This window comes from Octopus bimaculoides, chromosome 27 (assembly GCF_046866305.1).
Source record: "Octopus bimaculoides isolate indiv1 chromosome 27, ASM4686630v1, whole genome shotgun sequence".
In the NCBI taxonomy this organism is placed as follows: domain Eukaryota; kingdom Metazoa; phylum Mollusca; class Cephalopoda; order Octopoda; family Octopodidae; genus Octopus; species Octopus bimaculoides.
This window is the reverse complement of record NC_142954.1, coordinates 17,113,110-17,132,090: the sequence shown is the minus strand read 5'-3', so window position 1 is coordinate 17,132,090 and position 18,981 is coordinate 17,113,110. Positions and strand designations below refer to the sequence as shown.

Here is an 18,981-nt window from a genome sequence, read left to right as displayed (position 1 = left end):
ACACACACACACGTTCACAGGATAAATTTCGGAAAGAATGTTTTAAGGATTCCGGAATAATTCTAAAAAGCATTTAATGGAAAAACAGAAAATTTTGAAATATATTTTGAGGGCAAAAGTTTCGAGCGGAAAGCTGAAACGTTTCTTCTGGGTCAAAGCAGGTTTATAAGATATCCTGTATACAAATATGAATTTTCTGTCGTGTACGCAGAGGTTGAAGATTTCCGTCATAGCATTAAGATACAATTTCGCAATTTCTCTTGAATGATACCGGTTTTTGCAATTTTTCTTGAATGATGCCGTTTTTTCTTCAATGCAACACATGCATTTGGAATGCTTCAGGGAACTGTAATGTGAGGAAGAAAATACGGTTTACCAGTGTCGGTGGCGGGCCCTACCCGTCTGACCTGCGCTAGAACTTACTGCTAAAGCCCTTTCCAGCTCGTTCGTCTCCCTGACGTCCGTTTCCTGCAGCTGCTCAACACGAAAGAGGACCACACTACTTCCTTCACTTCGTCGCTCTCCCTTCCTCTTCCGGTAGGGCCCCTCGGCCGTTGACATTACTGCCCTTTCCTTCCGGTTCACCTCATCTCCACAACTATAAAATATGTGTTGTTAACTCGTGTTTTGGTTCTTTTTCGCTTATGAAATGCTTAAAACACGAGCTATCGTCGCAGTATTGACATTAAGGTTTTGTTGTCTTACGATTGCAATCACGCTCAAAATGACAGCTTCCAAGCTCTGTTTTCTAACTGGGTAAAAATGAGCAAACTTTAAACCATAAAATAAACCTTAAAACTTAACTTTAAAAAAAAAATTCTGGAACAAGTGAATTATCTCCTGAGATTCGGCATGAAAAATTACATCGATACACCAAATTTGAAAATTTTCACTTAATTTTAAAATTTCAAAAAAGTGCAACCAAATAAATACGATCCCAAGTCAAGCACAAGGGGTCGATGTAATCGATTTAACCCTCCACAAATTTTCTGGCCTTGTGCTAAAATTTGAAACCATTATTATTACTGTTGTAATTAGTGTTGTAGTGTGGAGGCGCAATAGCCCAGTGGTTAGGGCAGTGGACTCGCGGTCGTAGGATCGCGGTTTCGATTCCCAGACCGGACATTGAGCGAAAACACCTAAAGCTCCACGAGGCTCCGGCAGGGGATGGTGGCCAACCCTGCTGTACTCTTCCACCACAACTTTCTCTCACTCTTACTTCCTGTTTCTGTTGTGCCTGTAATTCAAAGGGTCAGCCTTGTCACACTGTGTCACGCTGAATATCGTTAACAGGGTACACGTGTCTGTGGAGTGCTCAGCCCTTGCACGTTAATTTCACGAGCAGGCTGTTCCGTTGATTGAATCAACTGGAACCCTCGTCGTCGTAAGCGACGGAGTGCCACGTGTGTTGTAGTCGTCGTCGTTATTGTTGTTGTTGTTGTTGCTGCTGCTGCTACTGCAGTCGGTGTTATTGACGTAGCAGTTCTTGTTCTTATGGCTGGTGTTGTTTAAACCAAGTCCAGTCTGAATCAGTTTGATAACTAGGCGTGGGTGTGGCTGTGTGGTAAGAAGTTTGCTTCCCAATCACACCGTTCCGCGTTCAGTCCCACTGCGTGGTATATAGGGTGGGTGTCTTCGACTACAGCCACGAGTCGACCAAATCCTTGTGAGTGGATTTGGCAGACGGAAACTGAAAGAAGCCCGTCGTGTGTGTGTGTTTACGTCACTGTGTTTGTCCTTCACCACCGTTTTACAACTGGTGTCGGTTTGTTTACGTTCCCCTAACATTAGCGACTCGGAAAAAAAGATCGATAGAGATAAGTACTAGGCTTTAAAATAATATAAGTACGGGAGTCGATATGTCCAAGGCGGAGCCCCAGCATGGCCGCAGTTCAATGACTGAAACAAATAGCATACAATAACCAACCTCACTGTTTTTGTTTTTGTATTTTTTTGTATACAAATACATCGAACAACGTTACCCAATAAACGATTCGGATCTATTTTAAAACGGGGGCACCAATATATAAACAATATATGCGTATAAATTACGATTAAACCGGATGAAATATGTCACAGGGAATAACATTTTTATGACCGCCCAGCAGTAACTCTATTCAGCTGAATAGACGTCAGTGAAATTACAGAAATACGACAACTTTAACATGGAATAACTTGCGAATTCCTTTTTTTAAAGAAGACTAAGAGTAAAAGATGTTTTATATGACACATTCTACCAGTGTCCCAAGTTTCAAAGTGTTTCGTTAGTGTTTCGTTAAGAAAATACTGGTGCCCCCGTTTTAAAATAGATCCAACGATTCTTTATTTAACACGATGACGACGACAACGATGTATATAAGTAATCTGAGGGAGATTTAGCTACCATTTCTAACAAGGCAATCGACTGTATGGAGGCGCCCGCATTAGGTCATCTATCAACACGGCTTCGCAATGACGGCGGCGGTAACGGGGAGAGACAGCTTATCTCTTCAGAAGCCGATAAACAGATTGGTCTACAATAGATTTCTATAGAAAACTCACAATGGAGTGCGTTCTGTAGTGGAATGTTGAGGATGGGGACGGGGGGAGAATGAGTGATGTATCCTGTTGATTAACGACATATGAATGTTTTGTTGGTGTTATTTTTCTTTTGTCTTTTCGTTATCTGGTCACGCCTACCTTCAGTTGATGTCATTGGCCGAGAACCTTTTTTTTATTAAATAAATGACTTGATTATAGATGGCACACACACAAACAAATACACACACACACACATACATACATACATATATATATGTATATATATACATACATATATATATACATATATATATATATATATATATATCATCATAAATATACAGGGATTAGCATTGAGTTGCTTCTCCAACATACTGAAAATTTAGAAATAGCAGTCAAAGAACTACTGATTCTACTAATCCCTGTATATTTATGATGATAAATGGTTTTACCGATAAAGGTTTTTTCATACTGAACTACTTGGCAAAATTGTTAATTGTTAATTCTATTATTAATTGACGATTCCCTGCCCTTATTCTTGTATATATATGTATATATATATATATATATATATATATATATATATATATATATATATATATATATATATATATATATATACATATATATATATATATATATATATATATATATATATATATATACATATATATATATACACATATATGACGACGACTGCTCCATCTTGACAGACGATAGCCATCCCATCAACAATCCACACATATCTTCACGCAGTACAATCCCTCCGTTGCTGAGCCCTCAAGTGACTTTGAAGTCCGGCTGCTGAGCGACAAGGTCTACAGCACAGGTGACAAATGTTCAGGCCTCTCGATCCTTGCCCGCTGGTATCTGATTCTAAGGAAACGCTTCTGTGAACCAGCATGTCTCTTAAGTCCGGGTATTGTTTTACAAACCTTGTGACATATGCCACAGGTCGCAGAAGGCGGTTGGTATTTAGGGTGTCTGGAATTTCTACCCTCATGTGTTTTCATGTGATTCACATATCCTGCTTTTGACAGAAGAACGCGATCACACACAATACACATCCTATACTCTCCATTGTTTACAATTTTTCCCTTTCGACAGGCCCGCTTAAAGTCAAGTTGCTGAAACATCTTTTCCTCCCAGACATCACAGCTCGTCCTGACAACAGCTCGTCCTGCCAACAGCTCTCCACTTGCTTCGATCCAGAACATCTCCTTCCCAATCACTTTCATACATATCTAGTTTTTTTTAGGTTTTGTTTAATGCAATCTTTATACCTCTTTCTCGGTTTCTGCCGCGGTCGCTCACCAGAGCTGAGTTCACCATAAAATAAGCGCTTCGGCAAACGATCATCCTTAGTTCTAATTACATGCCCAGTCCATCTCATTTGGGCCAGGATAATATGTTTTTCAGTTGAGCTACAGTGCGCCCTGCGCAAAACCTCTGTATCTGCTACGAAACTCTTCCATTTTACTTCTAGGATGCGTCTTAGACACTTTTGATGAAACCTTTCTAGCATTTTTACATGTCGCTTGTAAGTGGTCCATTCCTCGCATTAGGTACTAAATGTGGTTATTTTGAGAAGTGTGGCGTTATTATTTTTCTGTAATAATGCCCTTTATATAAATATAAACGAATAATTATATTCTTGGGAATAGAAATTTCCCTTATGAATTTTTTTACACACTGGCTTCTTGATAAAATTCTTGTAAAAGAGTTTTATCCCTTTTTGAATTTATTTATCAAATATTTACACACACACACACACACACACACACACACACACACACACACACACACACACACATATATATATATATATATATATATATATATAAACACATATACACACGTATATGGACACCTGCACCATAGGCGTGGCTGTGGGATAAGAAGCTTGCTTCTCAACGACATGGTTCCGGATTCAGTCCCACTGCTTGGCACCTTGGCCAAGTCTCTTTTCTTCTCTAGCCTCAAAGCCTTGTGAGTGGATTTGGGAGACGGAAACTGAATGAAACCCCTCGATTAGAGGTTGTGTTACCCTCATGAAGGGATGGTTTTATCCAAAGAAATATTAGTTCAATAGAAACATATAGTTTATATTCGTATAAAAGAAGAAAAAGAAAATGGAGATTGGGGAGTTAATAATTGTTTCTTATTAACAGCAAATTAATCATCTTCACTTACAGCTGTTTCAATTAATACTCAGCAAATATTAAGGAAATATTGATATTACAATATAAACAACGGCTTATTTATTTACTACTACTACTACTACTACTTGTTCTTACTGACACTTTATGGCCGCTACTGTATATTCTTTTACTTGTTTCAGTCATTTGACTGCGGCCATGCTGGAGCACCGCCTTTAGTCGAGCAAATCGACCCCAGGATTTGTTCTTTGTAAACCTAGTACTTATTCTATCGTTCTCTCTTGCCGAACCGCTAAGTTACTGGGACGTAAACGCACCAGCATCGGTTGTCAAGCGATGTTGTGTGACACACACACACACACACACACATATTTACGACGGGCTTCTTTCAGTTTCTGTCGACCAAGGCGCCACGCAGTGGGACTGAACCCGCACACAGCCTATATATATAAATATTTATTTCAATATTTATTCATATATGAAAATTATACACTGACATCGTTTTGAATTTGGCGCTAACCTTTCAGCGATTTACAGGCACGGCGAAGTGAGTTTTAACCCTAGGTATATAGCGAGACCTGCTAATGAGAATTAAGGGAGTAATCTCAAAATTCGAAATCATATGATACAGGAATATCTATTACCTCATTCTGCCGCTATCAGCCACGATGATAAATCAATTTCTTTGCTTGTTGCTCGATTCCTGTTGGCCTGTTATGTTTTCAGTGAATTGGTGGCTTATTAGAGGATTTTTCGACTGTTATGTTACAGCAATGCTTATACATCGTCTACCCTCAACAATAATTATTAATTAATTAATTATTAATTAATTATAATGATGATAATGATATCTATTGGCTGTGTGGTAAGTAGCTCGCTTCCTAACCACATGGTTCCGGGTCCAGTCCCAGTGCGTGGCACCCTGGGCAAGTGTCTTCTACACAGCTTCGGGCCGACCAAAGCCTTGTGAGTGGATTTGGTAGACGGAAACTGAAAGAAACCCGTCGTATACATACACACACACACATATATGTATGTTTTTGTTTGTGTTTGTCCCCCACCATCGCTTGACAACCGATGTTGATGTGTTTACGTCCCCGTAACTTAGCGGTTCAGCAAAAGAGACCGATAGAATAAGTACTAGGCTTACAAAGCATAAGTCCTGGGGTCGATTTGGTCGACTAAAAAACCCTTTAAGGCGGTACTCAAGCATGGCTGCAGTCAAATGACTGAAACAAGTAAAAGAATAAAAAATAAAGGAATATGTGTGTGTGTGTGTGTGTGTGTGTGTGTGTGCACGCGCACACACACACATACATACACATTAGATAGATAGATAGATAGATAGATAGATAGATAGATAGATAGATAGATAGATAGATAGATGTTCCGTTCATACGCACGCACGCATACACATACAAACATACGGTCTTGTTATTTAACCCCGAGTCATCCCACGTTGAACAGGCCTATAATCATCGGCAGCCCAACCATGACTATACTCATTCTCTTCCCGGGCACGAGAAATCTAAACCTACATCATTCACCAATGTGACCTTTTCTTTCGCAAGACGGCAGGGGCATAATGTACGAGATATTTGACTGCTATTTCTACCACGGAAAGGTTCCTACTGTAGTAACTTAGTACTGTTTCTACTTGGTCAAATGCTGGTCGCGGCTCCGAAATGAAGTCGGTACCGGACCCAATCAGGAAACCCTTCCTTTGCTAAGGAATTTACTTTTTAGAACGCTAAGCATGCAGGAACTCCTTGAGAAGTTGCCTCTAATGCTTTTGTCGTTGTTTTTACTGTTTAGCACTTTATATATACAAATATATAGAAATATAAAAAGCGTACAAAGCATCGTTGAACGAAATATAGTTGTACACAGTCATATTTAACGTAATTCATGTACATTTCGACATGAAAAGACAATACGCTGCGCAAGTGTATAGGCGCGGGAGTGGCTGTGTGGTAAGTAGCTTGCTTACCAACCACATGGTTCTGGGTTCAGTCCTACTGCGTCACACCTTGGGCAAGTGTCTTCTACTATAGCCTCGGACCGACCAAAGCCTTGTGAGTGGATTTGGTAGACGGAAACTGAAAGAAGCCCATCGTATATATGTATATATATATATATATATATATATATATATATATATATGTATGCGTTTGTGTGTGTGTGTGTGTGTGTGTGTGTGTGTGTGTGTGTGTGTGTGTGTGTGTGTGTGTCTATGTTTGTGTGTCTGTGTTTGTTCCCTCAACATTGCTTGACAACCGATGCTGGTGTGTTTACGTCCCCGTAACTTAGCGGTTCGGCAAAACCGACCGATAGAATAAGTACTTGGCGTCCAAAGAATAAGTCCTGGGGTCGATTTGCTCGACTAAAGGCGGTGCTCCAGCATGGCCGCAGTCAAATGACTGAAACAAGTAAAAGAGTAAGCGATCTGAAGAGAAGAAATTCCTATGGACAATAGAAAACATGGGTATATGGGTGTAAATACGTCACAAAGCCGTAAATGAGTTCAGCGGATCGTCGGAAGCATGCGTTTCTGCGCCATTACGCTTCATCGTGGTGGCTTTGTAGGGTGTTCACCTTTATATTGAATATAAGGAGAATTTCATCTCTCGAGACAACATCTGCAGCGTATGTCCGAATATAAACGAACACGTTAATTCTGACTGTACATATTTGAGGATTCCACAGGCACACCAATGTACCCTTTAATGCAATTCTTAGGCAGAACCAGTATGACACAATCTAACCCAGAAGCTTCCATACAGTTTCCTATCACCCAGTTTTACAAGATAGGAATCGACTCGTGACTATAAGATGGCATTTGTCCAAGATGCAGCACAGTGGGATCGAACTGAGGATCTTGTTGTTGTGAAGCGAGCTTCTCAATCGTTCAGTCTCACACACACACACACACACATACACACACACACACACAGAGAGAGAGGTGGACTGAAATCCCCGTTGACACACCGCTGCAATGTATCATCTTAGCTACTTAGAATAAACCTTCAAATTTGAACGGTTAAATTTGTGATGTCACTTTGGTGTATTACTTAGTGCAGACGAGACGTACGAATCCCGCTGGCGATGCTAGATTTTCCGCGCGCGTCTGTCTGTCTGTCTGTCTGTGTCTGTGTCGGTTTCTGTGTGTGCGGAAAATATAACATCGCATGCGAGATTCGAACGCCTTGTCTACTGTAAACTGTAAAGCATGGCTGTGCTAACCACTACAGCAAAGCAACCTCACAAGTTTAAGTTGTTAAGCCGAGCACAGGGATACTCAGACCATCTCTTGACACAAAAATGTGTCTCTCTTTCCCATCACCCCCTCCCCCTCTTAATGTCTACCCCCATCCACATACACAAACGATGTCACGTTCGAAACATCAGCGAGATCTCAAGAAAAGTGATGCTCAAGTATTTCAAGAATGGTCGTGTCATGTCAAGCGTTGAGAATGTCAAGTGTACCTATCGTCAACATCATTATTGTCACCACCACTGCCACTATAAATTTGACATGGACGATTCTTTCTTGTCTTGGGATTCACGGTCAAACGGCTGGGTGGAATTGCGCGAAAAATTACACAGACGTGTAGAATGATCCGGTGGTGTTGCTGAGCTTTGTATTTTTTTCATACCTCCCATGGTTACCGAGATAATCTACTATAATAATGCACTTGTGTTTATGAATGAGAAAGGAAGGGGTGATACATGAGTAAGGAAGGAAGGGATGATGTCATACTTAGTAGTGGGATGATGAAAATTGTACGCTGAAAAAATAAACCAAACAGCGTTTCAACTCTGTGTGAATATATGTGTGTGTATGTTCGCTTAGTATTTGGGTTTACTTTTTGACTTGGTTCAATCTTGGTTGTTTTTTTTTTTTTTGGTCAGTAATTTTTAGCGTTTTGACAGAAAAAAACTCATTCTAAAATTGTTTTTTAACGTAAGCGTGTCCAAACAAGTTGAATGCTTACACAGAGCAGGTTTTACAGCCACATCATCCAAACCGACCGGGTGAAACCGGGCTTAGCTGCTAGTATATATATATATATATATATATATATATATATATATATATAAGCAATGTTAATTCTCTAAATGAAGTATTAACAGTAACTGCACGATAAAGTGAAGTATATTGCCACTTAAGTGTGGCTGACCCCTAGGGGTGGATGTTACTGTTGCTTTTAGCCCCAGGAGGACATCTCCTCCAGCTGTTTGTTTTTATGTTAGAACAAAAAGTTTTACTTTAAATAGAAACATTACTCAATTCATTTAGTAGAGTACAACTTTATTATTCTTTGACAGTGACTTCGAAGTCAGTTAAGCCATCATCAGACTTAGCTGGCCGAAACTTCGAAGTGACTGTCAATGCTATTTGTGTGTGTGTGTTTGTGCTTTTATCTTCGTGGCAACCACAAACATACACACACACGCACGCAAACATCCTATTAGCTAACCAGTTCTCACGTAGGTCCTTTCCTTCACTACCATTACCAGCAAGTCGAGTGGGCCACATACTCATATTTGACTGCTGTTTCTAGCAGTTTGGGAGGACCACATAGTGTCCCACCTCACTGTGTTTGTCACTCAATGATAGATTTCTGTGAAGGCGTGAATATTTATTTTCAGTGTCACCCGTTTATAAATATACACACACACACACACACACACACAGTTGTGGTTCATTTATGAGGAAATTTACAGTTTTACAAGAAAAACCGACAACTCACAGACCATCCCATTTTACTATATTTCACCGATGACGGTGCGTCGTAAAACAGATTTACGTGGAATTTCCGAAAATCTTATGACGTTATGTTTATTAATCGTTTCATTTATTTAGATTAATTTTTTTACTTGTTTCAGTCATTTGACTGTGGCCATGCTGGAGCGCCGCCTTTAGTCGGGCAAATCGACCCCAGGACTTATTCTTTTTAAGCCTAGTACTTATTCTATCAGTCTCTTTTGCTGAACCGCTAAGTTAAGGGGATGTAAACACACCAGCATCGGTTGTCAAGCGATGTTGACAACCGATGTTCATGTGTTTACGTCCCCGTAACTTAGCGGTTCGGCAAAATAGACCGAAAGAATAAGTACTAGGCTTACAAAGAATAAGTCCCGGGGTCGATTTGCTCGGCTAAAGGCCACAGTCAAATGACTGAAACAAGTAAAAAAGTAAAAAAAAGTTATGTGTGTGTGTGTGTGTGTGTGTAGAGGTGCAATGGCCCAGTAGTTAGGGCAACGGACTCGCGGCCGTGGGATCGCGGTTTTCGATCCCCAGACCGGGCGTTATGAGTGTTTATTGAGCGAAAACACCTAAAGCTCCACGAGGCTCCGGCAGGGGATGGTGGCCAACCCTGCTGTACTCTTCCACCACAACTTTCTCTTACTCATTCTTCTTCTTTCTGTTGTACCTGTATTTCAAATGACCAGCCTTGTCACACTGTGTCACGCTGAATCTCCCGCGAGAACTACGTTAAGGGTACACGTGTCTGTGGAGCGCTCAACCACTTACACGTTAATTTCACGAGCAGCCTGATCCGTTGATTGAATCAACTGGAACCCTCGTCGTCGTAAGCGACGGAGTACCACAACTCACATATATACATGCGTACCCATATTCATACGCGTACAGGTCACAATCTCGAGGAAAACCAAAAATCTAATAATATCCATTAATAATATCCCTCGACAATGGCGAGTGTTACGTTCCAACACCCACCCACCCGCGATAGGTGAAAATCCGCGAAGTAGAAACAGTACTGTAGTGTATATTTTTCTTCTTATTTTTCTAATCTGTATATATTTATTTTATTCTAAATGCAAAACAACATCATGGAGGAATCGATGTAAGCTGAAATAATAAACCGCGGTAGGAGAACCGCGAAATGGCGAGGGATTACTGTATCTTGTTAGTGAGCCGCGCGTATTCTAAGAACTTGAATTTCAAAGAAAAGGACACACACACATACACACACACACACACAACACACACACAACACACACACACACACACACAACACACACACGCAAACACGTTACCTAGAAATAAAATTAACATCCGTCTCAGCTTCTTAATAAGAGAAAACCCAACAAAGTTCAAGCATTCCTCAACAAACAATTTTTGCGCCATTGTCCGGATACTACACACACACACACACACACACACCGATGGCTAGTGTAAACATTAACAATCCTTCTCGAGTATTTATTTTATACATTATAACAACCCATACACATGTGTATATGTACGTGCGTATGTATGTATGTATGTATGTATGTATATAATAAATAGTAAAAAAAATAATATAATATATATATATATATTTCCTTTCCTGAGCGTCCAATAATACTATCCATATCACGTCCTCACTTTGTTGTTTTTTGTTATTGTTTTTTTGAACTATATATATATTATTATTATTATTATTTATGCGCCCTTTTCAAGCCTAGCCAGGCTCATGGGCCCGGTTTCCCGGTTTCTATGGCGTATGTGTTCCCCCCGGCTGGACGGGACGCCAGTCCATCACAGCGTTACTCAAAGAAACAGGAAGAAAGAGTTAGAGAAAGTTGGGGCGAAAGGGTACAAAAGGGATAGCACCCGCTCAGCCACCCTGCCAGGAGTATGGCGACGTCATGGGACCGCGGCATCATGGTGGATAGTGAAGAGGTAGCGGAAGAGCTCAACTGAACCAGCGGAAGACTCCAAGAAGACCAACGGTCAGGATCAACAAGTTCTATCTAGAAAATAGCCGCCACACAGCCACACGGTGGTGTCCGTGGTTGTGCAATCAGCAAATGAAAGATTCACTGACTCAAGCTCCCACCCGATTCAAATTCATTATAATGGAATTGGATGGCAACACAAAGACATGGGAATCCGCGAAAGCAGCACGACGGAAGAATATATAATTGCATGAATGTATGTATGTGTGTGCATGTGCGCACGTGTGTGTGCCTATGTGTCTGTGTGTGTGTATACAAGTATATATATATATATATATATATATATATATATATATATATATATATATATATATGTGTGTGTATGTATGTATGTATATATATATATAGGGAATAAATATATTTATAGGGAATAAATGATGGATTTTTCCCTTATGAGGTTTTTTCACGCTACTTGATAAATTCTTATAAAGATTTTATCCTATACTTGAATTGTATATATATATATATATATATATATATATATATATATAAATAAGGATAAGATCGATATTTAAAATATTGATCTTATCAAGTGGTCAGCATGGGAATAAAAACCATCAAAGGTAATAATTATTTAAAATTGTAATACAGGGTATCTAAGAGATACCGCCACGCTGAAAAATAGCAGTCAAATCTTGACTTTAAAACCACAATAAATGTCCACATAGCATAAGGAGCGAAGACGAAGACCAAATAAACCAGTAAAAATAACAAAGATAATTCCAGATCCTGGATTTCTGGCTTTGCATAAATAATGCTTGGTGGACATTGGAATTAGACACTGAGGGAAAATGGCTGTAACTTTTTAATTTTTTAATTTTGGCTATTTTCGTTTTCGATAATGTGTTCTATATGTCACGGTCATGCGATTCCCCCTTTAAAAAATGTTGGACCTTCCCCCCTTCCCTACACCCCCACCCCACACTTGATATGCTAGAAATAACAGCTAAACGCGGACAATCCAAATCTTGCATTGGTCCAGATAGACTATATGTAATCTGAACCTCCCCCCCCCTTATTTATTTATTTTTTTTACGGAATCCCACGTTTTAGGCTATGGAGATTCTGATTCTGAAAAAAAATTGTTTGAAAAATTTCAATTCCCCCCCTCACCAAGCAGGCTATTTACATGCTAGAAATAACAGCCAAATCTGGTTAGGGTTAGGGTCAGGGTTAGGGTTAGGGTTAGGGTCAGGGTTAGGGTTAGGGTTAGGGTCAGGGTTAGGGTTAGGGTCAGGGTTAGGGTTAGGGGGTACTACTAAAGCAGCGCGGACCCGAACGCGCAGTCGCGAGTCCGCGCTAGCTAGTCTTGAGTGGTCGATCCTAACCCTGTCCCTAACCCTATCCCTAACCCTATCCCTAACCCTAACCCTATCCCTATCCCTAACCTGCGTGTGCAAATGAATACGTGTTTAGGGTTAAGGTTAGGGTTAGGAATAGGGTTAGGGTTAGGATCGACCACTCACGACTAGCTAGCGCGGACGCGCGACTGCGCGTTCGGGTCCGCGCTGCTTTAGTAGTACCGGGTTAGGGTTAGGTTTACCCGAACCCTAACTCAAAACCTAACCCTAACCCCGACCCTAACCCTAACCCTAACCCCGTTTGCCAAAGCGCATTTTTTCCTTCATATTTATTTATATATAGTCCATCTGGACCAATGCAAGATTTGGATTGTCCGCGTTTAGCTGTTATTTCTAGCATATCAAGTTTCGTGGTGGGGACTCCACATATGATCCTTTTTCTGTTTCAATATAAATGTAAGCCGTTCATTTTCACATCTAAGTTGCGAGAAGGCTATTCGTACGACCTGAACATGTAGAACACACTGTCAAAAATGAAAATCGCCAAACCCTCCCCCCACCCGTGTGTGAGGGAGGGGAGGGGTGGTCCAAAAATTTTTTTAAGGGGAATCGCATGACCGTGACATATAGAACACATTATCGAAAACGAAAATCGTCAAAATTAAAAAATAAAAAAGTAACAGCCATTTTCCCTCAGTGTCTAATTCCAATGTCCACCTAATGCTTTGCCTTCATCGGTGGAATATACTCAGAAATACATAAATACAAATATATGTATATAAACAGTATACTTACATATACGGACGTATACACACATATATATGCACGTATGTACACGACTAGCTTAAATAGCCCGCCTAAAAACTCCTCGTGCGAATACGGACAGAATATCAGCGCAGTAAATACACTGACAAAACTAATTTATATAAATAAGGATAAGATCGATATTTAAAATATTGATCTTATCAAGTGGTCAGCATGGGGATAAAAACCATCAAAGGTAATAATTATTTAAAATTATAATACAGGGTATCTAAGAGATACCGCCACGCTGAAAAATAGCAGTCAAATCTATTGTTTACCTTCCCAACGAAGCATTTCCCTCTCCATATTTTTGAAGAGGATTTAGGCTAACAGGCTCGGAATCTGATGATACACCGATGGCCAAACCGCTTACGGATGGGAAATCCACAGTAACCCCATAAACCGGCCTCCCCCATTGTGATATACATATAAATATGTATGCACACACGCACACACATATATTAATGAGGAGGATAAAGTTTGTGATGGTGTTGGTGTTGGTGGTGGTGGTGGTGGTGGTGGTGGCGGTAGTGGTGCTGGCGGCGGTAGTGGTGATAGTGGCCGTAGAAATGATGTAGGATGTGGTAGCAATGATGGTAATGATGGAGATGGGGGGTTGGGATAGGGGCGGTGACAGTATTGATAATGATGACGAGATAAAGACGAAGATGGCGGTAGCAACGGTGGCGTACGTGACGACGACGACGATGGCGATTATGATGACATCGTAACTACTTTTTTTCTAAACACTCCCCCCCACCACACACACATTCTCAGTGTTAGTTAATTAGTCAATAATGTAATTGTTTCTCATACATTCATTTAATTACTTGTTTGTCTGGCCTATTTTATTTTAAAATCTTCTCTCCCCCTTCGCCCTCCTCATACCAACACTCTCGCAGACTACCAGACACTTTCTGTATAATTCATGTTTCTATTCTAATACTCTCTCTCTCTCTCTCTCCCTCTCTCTCTCTCTCCCTCTCTCCCTCTCTCTCTCTCTCTCTTTCTCTCTCCCTCTCTACTCTCTTCTGTTCATGCACTCAACCTTTTTACCTGCTGCTCCGCTGATTATCCTGAACCAGACAACCAACATACCAAGAAAATCATAAGACTTGGACGTTTATATATAGAGATTACACAAAGGGCCCACTAAGTGCAGACTATTTGGTGAATAAAGCTGGCACACACGCGCCCGCGTGCAAACACACACACCAGATGCTCTTCCAGCCACTAACTTTCACACTGTGTCCAAGCAAGGTAATAGTTCCTCATTGTCAGACGTAGTTTCACAGAAGACTAGAAACTGAGGAGACTGCTTGTATGATGGTGTCTCTTGTTTACTGCTATCATGCCATGTCGGTTTATTTCAAGATTTCTCGCCAGTAGAGAAAGAACCGGTTTCTAGCCTAGATCCAAGGCTTCTTCATTGGAATTTCAACATCAACAACTGGGTATTTTTGCTTGTATGTATGTATGTATGTATGTATGTATGTATGTATGTATGTACGTGCGTATGTATGTATGTATGTATGTATGTATATATGTATGTATGTATGCATGCATGTATGTACGTACGTATGTATGTATGTATGTATATGTGCAGATTTGTATGTTTTGTTTTATGCATGTATTCGCATGCGCATAGTTGCATATCTAGACATGCTCATATATTTAAATGATAACCTTCTGGAAAGTTTTACAGATTTTTACAGCTCCAGTGATAGATTGGATCTGTAGACTTCGAATTAGCTTTCTCTTTTCTGGTTTTCAGAAGCCTAATTTCTCAAGATTGGTATTTAGGCAGTGTGTTACATATCCCAGGACCCCAATAATTACAGGTATAAATCTAATCTTGTAATCTGGATAGAGTAACTGCAGATTTCTCAATAGTTCAGTATAGGTATTCTCGTTTTCACTGATCTGTCTATCTATCTATCTATATCTATCTATCTATCTATCTATCTATATAGATAAACACAATTAAACCTTGGGAGAGGCATTATGCCGGTAATAAATATTACCGGCATAATGCCTCTCCCAAGGTTTAATTGTATTTCTTTCAACACACGTATCCACATCAAGAATCTTGCACAAGAAATACACATACGATATATAGATAAAATTTGCTTGGAAAAGAATGCGTGGCGTTCGATCATATAATAATATAAATAATATATAAATATATGCATATATCCATACATATATGTACATACCTACACATATATGTATATATACATGCATATATGGGTACAGGACATCAAGAACACATTAAACACAATGAGAATTGACTCTCTCGTCGCTGACACATGACGAAAGGGGATCTCTCTTTCTGTCCACTTCCTTCCTAAAGAAAAGACGTGCCTTTTTCCTCTCATGGCTCATCTACCTAGTGTTCATAATAATTTTTCTATCATCTTGGCTCAACAGCCCTCACCGTTTTTTTTACTGTTCTGTTCTTGTTAACACTTTCACCCTCCGCAAAAAATCCCAAATTTTATTTAATTTGCTTTGCGGGAAGGACTGTTTCAACAAAGCCGCGTATTGTCCTTGCCTTCGAAACGCAGAGTAGATGAAACAGGGACAACTGACGAAGGGGTATACCCTTTATGTTGCATATCTCGTTTTTGTGTTTGTTTTTTTTCGTTGTTCGAAAAAATGTTCGTTTTCTGTTTTCCTTTCTAATTGTGTTTAACGTTTTTTTTTTTTTTGATATCCTGTACCCATACTGTCCGATGAGTATGTACACAGATGCATACGCGCACACATGTACATGCACATACATACATACATACATACATACACACACATGTACATATATATCATGAACTAACTATTACTTTCTCAGATGCAGCACAGAATTTTGTCAGTGAACAGGTCGCGGTCTCAAAGCAACGAAAATATTTTGACAAATTAAATTTAAATGTTGAAGTGAATCTAACGGATTTTGTGTGTTATTTTAAATGGCTTATAAACACCTTCGACGCTGCAATTGTTTTCGTTCCAGCACACGATCTCAGATCAGGTCACTTGCTATGCAAGTGCATCTCCGTATATATATATATATATACACACATATAAAATATAAATAATAATAATAATAATAGTAATAATAAAAAAAATAATAATAATAGTAATAATAAAAAATAATAATAATAATTTTAAAAAAATATAATAATAATAATAATAATAATAATAATAAAAATAATAGTAATAATAAAAAATAATAATAATAATTAAAAAAAATATAATAATAATAATAGTAATAAAATAAATGAGCAAACTAGGGAGCCTTTTTTAGACACTCAATTTGCTAGAAATGATAACTAAATTTCCTTCAAATCACATTCTACCATTTAAAAAAAAGGTGGCACAATGGAAAGATTATCCTACGAGAGACTATGACATTCAGGTGAGAAAGAGAGAGAGAGTGAGAGAATGAGTGAACAAGATACAAAGGAATGGTCGTTGTGAGAGTGCCTTTGATCAATGTCTTCTTGATGAGGTATGACGACGACGACGACCACCACCACCACCACCACCACCAACAACAACAACAACAACAACACTATACTGATGTTGAAAACTTATATTTATTTATTTTTAAAAAATGGTTTGTTAAAAGACAACACTGCCACAATCTCTTCATGATGTATCAATACTGTTAAGAAATCCTTGTGATGTTGGTGCCTCCTGATCTGTCTCATTGTTTCCAGGTAATTGTAATTCCTTATCAGGTAATTGGTCCAAGGAATCAATTCTTGAATCTTTGCTTTCTTTGTTGGTACATGTGTATTTCTCTAGAATCTGGGAAAACAAATCAAAGACAAAAATATTTAGAAAAAAAAAAAATAAGAAAATAGTCTAAGAAAATTTGGAAGATTTTTAGGGTTTTTGAAAGGGAATATCTTGGAGGATTCTTGGAAGTAAGGAACTTTGAAGTATCTTTGGAAAGGAGAATCTTGGATGGAATTTTTGAAAATAAGGTTTTTAGAAATCTTTTAAAAAAGAGTATTTTGGAAGAATTTTCAAAAAGTGTGTGTGTGTGTGCATGCGAGAGAGAGAAAGAGACAGACAGACAGTTTGTATGTGTGTCAGCACTGTAGCAAGTGCAGGCCACTTGTGGAAGTTCTTGGGTCTTCTGCTCCTCTGTGCCCCTCATGCTCACCGCCCCTATACAGGCTTATACAGTAGACCCAAAAATGCTGCTTGGGATGGCATGATGCCCTCCCTCTTGCTCCTTTCCCCAGCTATATTACTGGTACATGTTTGTGTGCCTGAGTAAAATGTGAAGAAACAGTGTGTGCTTACAGAAAAATAAAGGCAGAACCACAGAGTACCGAGGAAATATATTCAGAAAATGGTGAAATAGGCACAGGAGTGGCTGTGTGGTAAGTAGCTTGCTTACCAACCACATGATTTCCAGTTCAGTCCCACTGCGTGGCACCTTGGGCAAGTGTCTTCTACTATAGCCTCAGGCCAACCAAAGCCTTGTGAGTGGATTTGGTAGACAGAAACTGAAAGAAGCCTGTCGTATATATGTATATATATATATATATGAGTGTGTATGTGTGTGTGTGTATGTTTGTGTGTCTGTGTTTGTCACCCGAACATCGTTTGACAACTGATGCTGGTGTGTTTACGTCCCTGTAACTTAGCGGTTCGGCAAAAGAGACCGATAGAATAAGTACTAGGCCTACAAAGAATAAGTCCTGGGGTCGATTTGCTCGACTAAAGGCGGTGCTCCAGCATGGCCGCAGTCAAATGACTGAAACAAGTAAAAGAGTAAAAGAGAAAATATGATCTTCAGATGTTGAGTCTCATCAAGGCGATGACAGGTGACCGAGACCTTTGGTGATTTGCTGTGCTTGAGAAGACATATCAAGCTAAGCGAGATCATAGATGTGGTCAGTGCCAGTGACACATAAAAAGGCACTGATCCCAGTGACACATGAAGGGCACATGTGCCAGTGACACATAAAAGGAAACCGTGCCAGTGACACTGAATGCACCCATGCAGATGACATATACTGAGTCTCACAAAGGTGATGACAAATGACAGGTGACAGAGACTTTTTTGGTGATTTGCTATGCTTGAGAAGACACGTCAAGCCAAGTGAAACTGTAGTCATGGCTAGTGCCAGTGACACAGAGAAGTCACCCGGTGCACTCTGTGGAGTGGCTGGCATTAGGAAGGACATCCAGCCATAGAAACCAAACCAAAACGGACAACTGAAGCCTGGTGCAGCTCTCCATCTTACCAGTTCCAGTCAAACTGTCTGACCCATGCCAGCATGGAAAACAGATGCTAAATGATAATGATAATGATGATGATGATGATGAACATCTTGGAGAAATTTTTTCAAAATAAAATTTAGAAGAATTTTTTAAAAAAGGTTTTGGGTTGAATCATGTTTGAAATGGCTCCTCTTGAATCTTAGAGAGCT

General features: G+C 39.6%; 1 protein-coding gene and 1 long non-coding RNA gene across 7 annotated transcripts in view; both read right to left on the bottom strand.

Moving 5' to 3' along the window:
• Window positions 1–15,231, bottom strand: part of LOC149130868 (uncharacterized) — a 130,293-nt gene extending 115,062 nt beyond the window's left edge. Inside the window, exon 1 of the long non-coding RNA XR_016238612.1 lies at window positions 13,526–15,231. This is a non-coding gene — a long non-coding RNA (uncharacterized LOC149130868). The remainder of the gene's footprint in view (window positions 1–13,525) is intronic.
• A 1,877-nt stretch (window positions 15,232–17,108) lies between these two features.
• LOC128251379 (leucine-rich repeat-containing protein 46-like) overlaps window positions 17,109–18,981 on the bottom strand; it is a 111,361-nt gene continuing 109,488 nt past the window's right edge. For all 6 annotated transcript variants that reach the window (XM_089343432.1, XM_089343430.1, XM_089343429.1 and 3 more), the window contains exon 7: window positions 17,109–17,341. In XM_089343432.1, the coding sequence (XP_089199558.1) occupies window positions 17,180–17,341 (162 nt within the window). In that variant the 3' untranslated portion in view covers window positions 17,109–17,179. The remainder of the gene's footprint in view (window positions 17,342–18,981) is intronic.